This window comes from Procambarus clarkii, chromosome 21 (assembly GCF_040958095.1).
Source record: "Procambarus clarkii isolate CNS0578487 chromosome 21, FALCON_Pclarkii_2.0, whole genome shotgun sequence".
NCBI classification, from domain to species: Eukaryota; Metazoa; Arthropoda; class Malacostraca; order Decapoda; family Cambaridae; genus Procambarus; species Procambarus clarkii.
Genome location: NC_091170.1, coordinates 31,542,729 through 31,552,005, shown reverse-complemented (window position 1 = coordinate 31,552,005; position 9,277 = coordinate 31,542,729). Strand labels below are relative to the sequence as shown.

The 9,277-nt window shown below is 35.0% G+C and overlaps 1 protein-coding gene across 1 annotated transcript in view; it reads left to right on the top strand.

Moving 5' to 3' along the window:
- Positions 1-8,852, top strand: part of Bdp1 (transcription factor TFIIIB component B'' homolog Bdp1) — a 13,318-nt gene extending 4,466 nt beyond the window's left edge. Inside the window, 6 exon segments of the mRNA XM_045746415.2 lie at positions 270-1,176; positions 1,179-4,502; positions 5,939-6,142; positions 6,690-6,870; positions 7,489-7,664; positions 8,353-8,852. Of these exon segments, the coding sequence (XP_045602371.2) occupies positions 270-1,176; positions 1,179-4,502; positions 5,939-6,142; positions 6,690-6,870; positions 7,489-7,664; positions 8,353-8,588 (5,028 nt within the window). The 3' untranslated portion in view covers positions 8,589-8,852.
- Positions 8,853-9,277: the final 425 nt, after the last annotated feature.

Sequence of the window (9,277 nt, the reverse complement as noted above, 5' to 3'; positions counted from 1 at the left end):
TCAAATTTAAAATTGCTGTGTCTTGCATTGTAATTTTAATTATTATAGTCAAGAGAAAAGAGCTATATATTTATTTCTTAATATTTCTTAATAATATAAGATTATTCTAAATCTCTTTTACATGAAAGATTTTATTATACCATCCATTATATTAACTGATTTACATTCACTTTTGTATCATAATCTGTCACTGATAATAAATTAAAATTCTTTTGTATTTTATCATTTAAACTTTGAAAATATCCTATAATATCTGTTTTTGCTTACAGGGGAATTTACCAAGCTCAGTGACCGAAGAAAAGCACACTGTAGCTGCTGCAGAGATTTCTGGCAAATCATGTTCAAAATCTGCCATTTCAGATGATTCCATAAAAGTTGTTGTTGAAGATAGTAGTGCTTCATTGAATATGCAATCTCACAAATCACTGAAGATGGTAGATGTGGACTTGGTGTCTTTGCCAGATTTTTCACAAACACACAAAACTTCACCAAATAAGACCATCTCACCATGTGAAGCAACCTCACATGAAGACATTAGATCTCGAGGTGATCCCTCCTCTTTAAGTGATGTATCTACTGAGAATTGCACATTTTCCACAAGTCAAAGATCAAGTATGTCATCTGTATCAAGATTACCTTTGCCTAAATCAGCATTTTCTCGGATATCTGTGGTTTCCAAATCATTACCTGCTGTTTCCTCAGGGAGTACATTTCAGTTAAACAGAGTAATGCCTGCAGCAAAGCTTTCTGTGGAGGAAACCGTAACATCTCAAGCTAGTGTACCGGTGAAAAATGATCCTTCAGCATCAGTGCAGCAGAACACAGAGAATAGGTCAGTAACAAATATTAGAAGGAAGAAAATTAAGGTGATGCCCATGGTGAGCAGCTCAAGGAAAGGAAATGTGGCAGAAAAGTCAAGCACTAAATTTTTGAATGCTGAAATTAACAAAGAAAAGTTAGATGTTGAAGTAGAATGTTTGGGTGAAAAATTAGGTGAAGTGCCAGATAAAGCCGTGAAAAATGTGGATGTTGAATGTTTAGGTGGTCAGTTAGGGGAAATGCCAAAAAAATATGTGAGAAATACAAATGATAGTGATGATCAAGATATAAAGTTTCTAATGCAGAATAAAAAAGACAGTTATTTAGAAGTGAATGCACCAACTAAAGAAATTCAACAATAATAACAAATGAGGGAACAAATATAATTACCTGTACAAATACTCAATCCCCAACAACTAGCATTTTAAGGAAGCAAGTTGAATCAAGGGATGGAAATAAATATTTGCAAACACTCTCACACAGCAAATCTTCAACTGAGGAAGGTATAGATACAAAAGTTCCAACAAAGAGTGAGAAACTCGTAGTAACAAATAAAAGGGACACAAGTGTTGCTCTACTAGAAAATAAAGGTTTGGAGTTAAAGGATGAAAACCAGAGCTCCAGTATCATTAATGTGGACACTATTTCTGCAGTGACAGTTGCAAGCTGCAAAAGGAGATCAAAAATTCGTGCAACACCTACCTTATTATCTAAAAGGAAAACGGAAAAGAAATTGGATATTGTTGAAGAAACAATCAAAGATAATCATTTGGAAGTTGTAGAGGAACCTATACATGTACTGGAAAAGCCTACAGTTCAAGAAAAGGGTCATAGTGAAAATACCTTATTGGGTAAAAGGAAAATGGTAAATAAATTGGATATTGTTGATGAAAAAATAAAATATGATTATTTGGAAATTGTAGAGAAACCTGTAGTAGAAGAACCCTTACTGGAAAAGCCAATAGTTCAAGAAAAGAAATGTAAGGAAAATACTGGTGTTATTGGTCCACATAATTTAAAAGATAAATGCCATGTTGAAACAAGTGTTGATTTACTAGTAGATAAGGGAATAGAGCTAAAGGATGAAAGTCAAAGTTCCATAAATAGTAACATGGACACAAGCTCTGCAACAACACTTACAAGTTGCAAGAGGAGATCAAGAATTCGTGCAACACCTACCTTATTATCTAAAAGGAAAATGGAAAAGAAATTGGAAATTGTTGAAGAAAAAATACAAGATAATTATTTGGAAGTTGTAGAGGAACCTACACTGGAAAAGCCTACACCTCAACAAAAAAATCATAGTGAAAATACTGGTGTTATTTTTATTGATAGTTTAGAAGAGAAGTGCGATGTCGAATCAAGAGTGGCTTTAGCAGATGGAAATCGAAGCTCCGGTATTAGTAATGTGGATAAAAGCTCTACAACAACACCTGCAAGTTGCAAGAGGAGATCAAGAATCCATGCCAGACCTACTTTATTGTCTAAAAAAAAAATGGAAAAGAAATTGGATATTGTTGATGAAAAATTAAAAGGTGATTATTTGGAAGTTATAGAGGAACCCGTACTTGAAGAACCAACAGTTCAAGAAGGAAATCATAGTGAAAATACTGATGTTATCGTTCTTGATAATCTAGGAGAGAAGTGTAACGATGAAACTAGTGTTGCTTTGCTAGAAGATAAAGATTTGGTTTTAGTGGAAGAAAATCGACGCTCTGTTACTAGTAACATGGACACTAGTTCTGGAACAGCACTTGAAAATTGCAAAAGGAGATCAAAAATTTGTGCAGCACCTACTTTATTGGCTAAAAAAAGAGCCGTAAAGAAATCAGATATCATTGAAGAGAAAATCAAAGATGATTATTTGGAGGAACACTTACTGGAAAAACCCACAGTTCAAGTGGAGATTCATAGTGAAGATAACAATGTTATTGTTCTTGATAGTTTAGAAGAGACGTGCAATGACGAAACAAGTGTTGCTTTACTGGAAAATAAAGGTTTGAAGTTAAAGGATGAAAATAAACGCTCCATTGTTAGTAATGTAGACACTAGCTTAGCACCAACACTTGCAAATTGCAAAAGAAGATCAAGAATTCGTGCAACACCTACCCTATTTGCTAAAAAGAAAATTGTAAGCAAATTGGATATTATTGTTGAAGAAAAAATAAAAAGTGATTGTTTGGAAGGTGTAGAGGAACCCATACTGATAAAGACAACAGATCAAGACAAGAGTCCTAGTGAAAATACTGCTGCTATTGTTCTTGATAGTTTAGGGAAGATGTGTGATAGTGAACCTGTTTGTGATAAAAATCTGGTTCCATCTGTTAGGGTAAATTCTGTGCGTGAACCTTGTAAACTAGATATAAGTGAACCCAAAACACTTCACAAAGAAGCTAATTTGAAAATTGAAAATAAGGACTGTAATTTGGTAGAAGGTAGTCCAAAAGGAATGAAAGGTGATCAGACATTCATTAGAAGAGATGGAGTAGAAGTAATTGAGGACAGCAGTTTTGATGACAGTAATGGAGACAAAGAAAATTCTTCATTTCCCTTCAGCAGTTCAAAGACTACAAAGAAAGAATCCACATTAAAAGGAAGAAGTAAATCACAAGTTTTGCTGAAAACAAAAGCTAAGCCATCACCAATAATAGCTAACGTAAAGAGGGCATCTGTAAAGACTGAGAAGAAAGTGAAGGATGGTGTCACAAATGATGATGGTTTGTCGTCTGATGATTCTGAAGAAATAACAGAAAAGCAGATATTTAGAGAAAGAAAAGAGAAATACAGAAAGAAAATGTCAAAAGGAGTATTAGAGCGTACTAGTATGACCATGTTTGATCTCATTTTCTGGAATCCAGCAACCAATCCCATGCCAGGGCGACCAGAATCTTCTAAGAAAAGAGTGCGTCTCTCAAGTAAATGTGAAACTGAGAGCATTACATCAGATGTGATAGAGGAACAACAGATTGATGACCTGGGATTAGATACAAGTGACCCTGCACCACAGTCCAGCCCAATTTTTGACAACGAAACCCAAGTACTTAGAAAGTCATCTGAAGCTCCTAATCTTCAAGTGATAGAAGCTAAGGAAGAAAAGGAGGAGGAGGAGAAGGAGAAAGAAGCGGAGAAAGAGAAAGAAGCGGAGAAGGAGAAAGAAGCAGAGAAGGAGAAAGAAGAGGAGATGGAGAAAGAAGAGGAGAAAAAGGTGACGGAGAGTAAGGGTGAGGAGGAGGAAGAGGAGGAGGAAGAAGTGGAGCAGGAGGAGGGGCGGGAAATGCCCTTAAAGGATATATTTGCTCCAAGAGTTAAGATTGGTCCAAATGGTCGGATTATCCTTGATGAAAAAAGTATAAAGATTCAAACTACTGCTGCTAAGAATCGTGATGAAATTCTGAGCAGAGCAGAGGTAGTTGAAGAAAGTAATGACTCTGCTCACTATGGAAAGTGGAGTAAGAAACGACATCGTTCAAGTGAGTGGACAATGAAAGAAACTGCTAGATTCTATAAAGCACTATCTACTGTTGGTACAGACTTTTCTTTAATGGAAAGTTTGTTTGCATGGAGATCTCGAGCTGAACTGAAGACAAAATTCAAGAAGGAGGAGAGGTTTAACCGAGATTTAGTTGATCGAGCCCTGAAGGACTCTACACAGTTTGACCTTTCTCTGTTTGATGATGAATCTGGTAAGTTATATATCTCACGTTAAATCTGTCTTGAATAACATCCTGTTTTATAGTAGATAGTCATAGACAGCTTCAGTGGGGGATTTAAATACTGTACAGGCATAAATGTACTAAAATGAGAATAGAATTATAAGAAAAATTCAATTATCAGGAATTATCAAAATTAAAATTCTGTATAGTTTTCTAAATTATCACACCTGGTGCCATGACAGCATACTTGCACCACTGCCACAGGGAACTTTTCAAAGGTCTCTGACTGTGTTTCAAAATAAAAATAAACTAGAAGATTCATGTCAAAATCATTGATCTAACACCTTTGGTCATATTTTTATTTTATATTTTTTAAATATACAAGAGCTGTTCCATTTTTATGAAGCCACTAGCATGCATAGTATTTCGAGCAGATCCTTAATCTTAATTTTCCCTGGAATACGACCCGCCAAATCATTTAACAACCTGGTACCCATTCACTGTTGGGTGAACAAAGGTGTACAGTTAAGGATTAGCACCTAGTCAGTCCTCCCCAGCCAGGATACGAACCCAGGCCAAATCAGTCGCAAAGCACGAGGGAGTGTCATATGTCATGCGGACTGCTATTCAATGACATATATTTAGACAGTCCTAGTGGAATACTGGTAGCATGCTTGTCCTATACCTCATGAGTAATTTTGGCTGGATCCAAGTCCTGGGCAGGGAAGATCAACTGAGAACTGATCCTTAACAGTTCACCCCTGTTCACCTAGCAGTAATTGGGGATCTGGTTGAAAATCCAATTGTTGGTTTATGTTCCAGGGAAAACTAGTAGGGTATGACTTAGGTTGACTTGTGGGAAAAATAAGATCGAATTTCTGGAACTCTGAGAAGCTCTGCCTCCCACCTGGCACTGTGGAAGATTGTTTTTGTGGAGGCATTTCAGAGATTTTTCAGTGGTCACCCAATATCCAAACATTCTCAAAGAAAATGCTTAGTGTTTTGCTTTAACCTTGCTCCATGATGCAAGTAGGTGTGAAATAGCATTTGCTATTTGTGGGCAGAGATAATTACAGAAACTTAGCATATCAATCATAGCCCTTGGCTTCCAGTGCAATAAAGCTAGATTCGCTACTGGAGGACCTTCCAGAAAGGGACAATTCAATGCACTCAGTGCTTTATTTTTTAAGTATTTGACAAATATTATTTTTAAAGAACTTAATTGAACATTACTACAGTATTGTTAATATTAATAATATAGTGAATGATTTAGTATTAATCTTTTTTTTTATGTTTCAGTCATACTTATATATGTGGAGTTGACCATAGTACTGTACTGTATTAGAATAGATTTTAGTATTGTAGCCTAAAGTACAGTACAATACTCTATATACATTCTATGTTTCTCTAAATATGGGGAAAAGTTTATTGTAATGAATTATAACACTATGCTCATTGTGTTATAGATTATGATCCAGAAGAAGATAGGAAGGCTACACGCATAGCAGAGAGAGCAGAAGCTAAACGTAGGCGGCTGGAGATGAAACAATCTGTGAAGGAGCAAGAAAAGGAGCTAAAAAATATGGAAAAGAAGGAGAAAAGAGCCAGAATCCAAAACCGCAAGAGAATTTTAAGACAGGAGTGCAAAAAGAGAAGACGAAGGAAGGGAGGTTTGTCTCATTTTATTTTAGTGCTGTTCAGTACTTTATACTGTACAGTACTTATTTGTTTCAGAATGCAGGAAATTATTTTTACCATGACAAAAAGTGGTTGAGTGAGTTTAACATGGTTTATAAGTAGTATAGAAAGACATATGAATGTAGCTTAACTTTTCATAAGTGGTAATGTAATTTTGTTTACAAAACGATGTTAAAGATTAAATTTTTTGAGATGTTTTTATAAAATTTCAGAGCTAAGCCACTTGGTTACTCTCTAAGGCCAAGAACTTCCTGGCCCTAGAACAGGTCTGTTGACATTCTCCATCTTGCAACATGCATTCGAACCGATTCAGCGGTTTCAACTCTTTTGACCATGTCGTAGCTCAGTCGATTAAGCCAGCGTCTGGGATGCTCTTAGACGCAGGTTCGAATCCTCGTCACGGCCCTTGTGGATTTGTTCATTTGATGCATCACGTTATTGTGATTTCTGTGTGTAATAGTTTTATTAATTTGTGTAGGTAAGCTTATTGTTAAAGCAAATTACATTTTGTATTCACAGGTCTTGGTGGTAGTGACAACAATGAGGGGCCTGATGATGTGGACCAAGATTTAGTTGTCTGTGACACAGCAAATGCAAATTTAGCAACACCCAAAAAATCTTCAATAGCAGTTAAAAAGAAAATTAAGAAGAGGAAAACAAAAATAAGACGGCCAGTTAAAAGAAAACAGTTAGAGCGACGGTAAGTGTTTACAGTATATGCTTTAGAGTAAAAGCAGCTAGAACCAGCCAGTGTGGCTGGTGATTGCTAAGCAGTATTTGACAAAATGATAATTAACTGTCCTAGTGATTATATGCAGTGGATGATAATGGGGGTTTCTTTGTGTTCTTTTGATTTATATAAAGCATTTGGGATTGAGATACTCTCCACTGCCTCCCTGCACCTAAACTATATGGCAAGACCATTTGTTATTTCTGGTTGGACCCAGGCCCTGGCTTGAGCAGCAATTGAGGGGCCTCTTCTCAAAAAGCATTATGTACTTGAATCACCCATTTTCACATAAGGAAATGTTGATAATGTACTTGTTAATAATACACATTTTTTATACTGTAGTTAGCATGAACATTTGAAAAATCAAGGACACAAGCCTCATTGAGGAGGTTTCTGAGTTATTAATTTGCTGTGTTTTTTCCATTTAATGTTGCTTTTATTCAGGAGGCAGTTTACTTTTGATAGAGCCAGACAATATTGTTAGACAATAGTGGTGATATGTCCAATGAAATGAAATGCACATAATGTACACTTTTAGCTTTGTTTTAAATATACTTTAAATATTTATACATCATTTTAATATTTTAGGAACTCTCTTGTGATTAGTGAAGTAACAGTTACTATGGAGACTGTAAATTATGATGTGTCAAGAGAACCCAACAATGAATGTGTCATTGAGAAAACAATTGTAGAGAATTCTGAAGGGGACATTGAAATCATTGAGATACCCTCCACTACAACTCCTGCAGCTGAGGCAATACATGGTAAGATATACTGTATTTAGATTTACTATACTGTATATACTGTGGTATCTCCAAAATCATTATAGTTCTAATTATATATAATTATATAGTTCTGAACCTGAGCTGGATTTGTGTGAAATCAAGATTTTTGAAAATTACATTTTATTCGTATTTATCACTAAAATAAAATAAAAATAATAAAAAAGAAATTTCTAGGTTTTTCCTATAGATAGCAAGTAACAGAAAACATGTTTATGTATATTGAGACATTATTTATAAATAATAGTTCTGTGTTTATATAAAGAATAATTATGCACATCATCATCAGCATCTAATGATTATATTATTATTAACTGAATATGGGATATGGGGGATTTGATATAGGGTCATGTAAGGGGAATTTTAAATTTTTTTGCAGGGATATTTTTGCGCAGACCTTAAGCCGGGATTGGCAGATTAAAAAAATTGGTAACCTGCTCTAGCATCTTCATTGACCCTGAAGGAACTGCAGGAAAAGTTTTCAGCAATGCCAGTGCCAAGACTGGACTGCCTAGTCCAGTATCTGCTGGACTGTCATTATGGCATGGTCCAAGTCCAAAGGGTACATTGGACTTACCTTAAGGGGCAACTGTATGACATTACTTGAAAGATGCTTTTCATATTTCCTCGAAACTGTTTTTGTATTATAACAATCTTTTTATCTTTGCAGAGATTGAAAGTGCCCAGAATATGTGGCACTTTCCAGTTTCTGCCATTCAGACCCATGAGGATGGACATCAGACCATCTTGGTACCAGCTGCAGATGGGCAGAAGATTGTACCAGTACCATTGTTACCTCCTGGAACGTCTAATGTGGTTGTTGTTGCCACTGAAGCACCTGATTTGCCTGGAGAACAAATATATCATGTTTATGTTGTCTCTCCTCTGGAAGGTACTGAGTCATAATACAGTACATACATTTTATATTTAGTGCATGTAGGTTTTAATATTGTGAATGTAACACGGTGTTTATTAAGGAGCATTTTAACTTGTAAATATTTGGTTAATGATAGCATAAAAATTTTATGAAGTCTATATAACACGTGGATGCTATATTAGCCCGAAATGTGATAGTATGTCATAAGAATGTCTCCATTAATTTGAGATGTTTCAAAATGCATGTTTTTGAGTATCCTGTAATATATTGTATATATCATAATATACATGTAATTTCTCATGAAATAATGGTCTTTACTCTGTCTTTGAATGCTGAGGAGAGAAAAAAACACTAATACTTGGTAGGAAACAATGGATATTTTGGTTTATTCAGCCATGCACTCAGACAGTAACTAGTCATGTTTTGCAAAAAAAAACAAAAAACAAAAAAAAAGTATTGTATGAATTATATTTGAAACCTTGCTTCTTGTTTGGTAACATTTATGATAAGTAACTGTTTTTTTTTTAATTGTTGTTGTTATTTGAAAATATTTATACTGGGCCATATAACTATTTATTCCTATACTTTTTTTTTGCAGTGGATAGTACTTTTTGAGTTATTTAGTTTTTTGCAATTTTTGTGATCAAATTATCTTCGTGAAAAGATAAGTATCTTCTGCCATTATTCTTAGAGTTTGTGGGTTATAATATAAAGATTT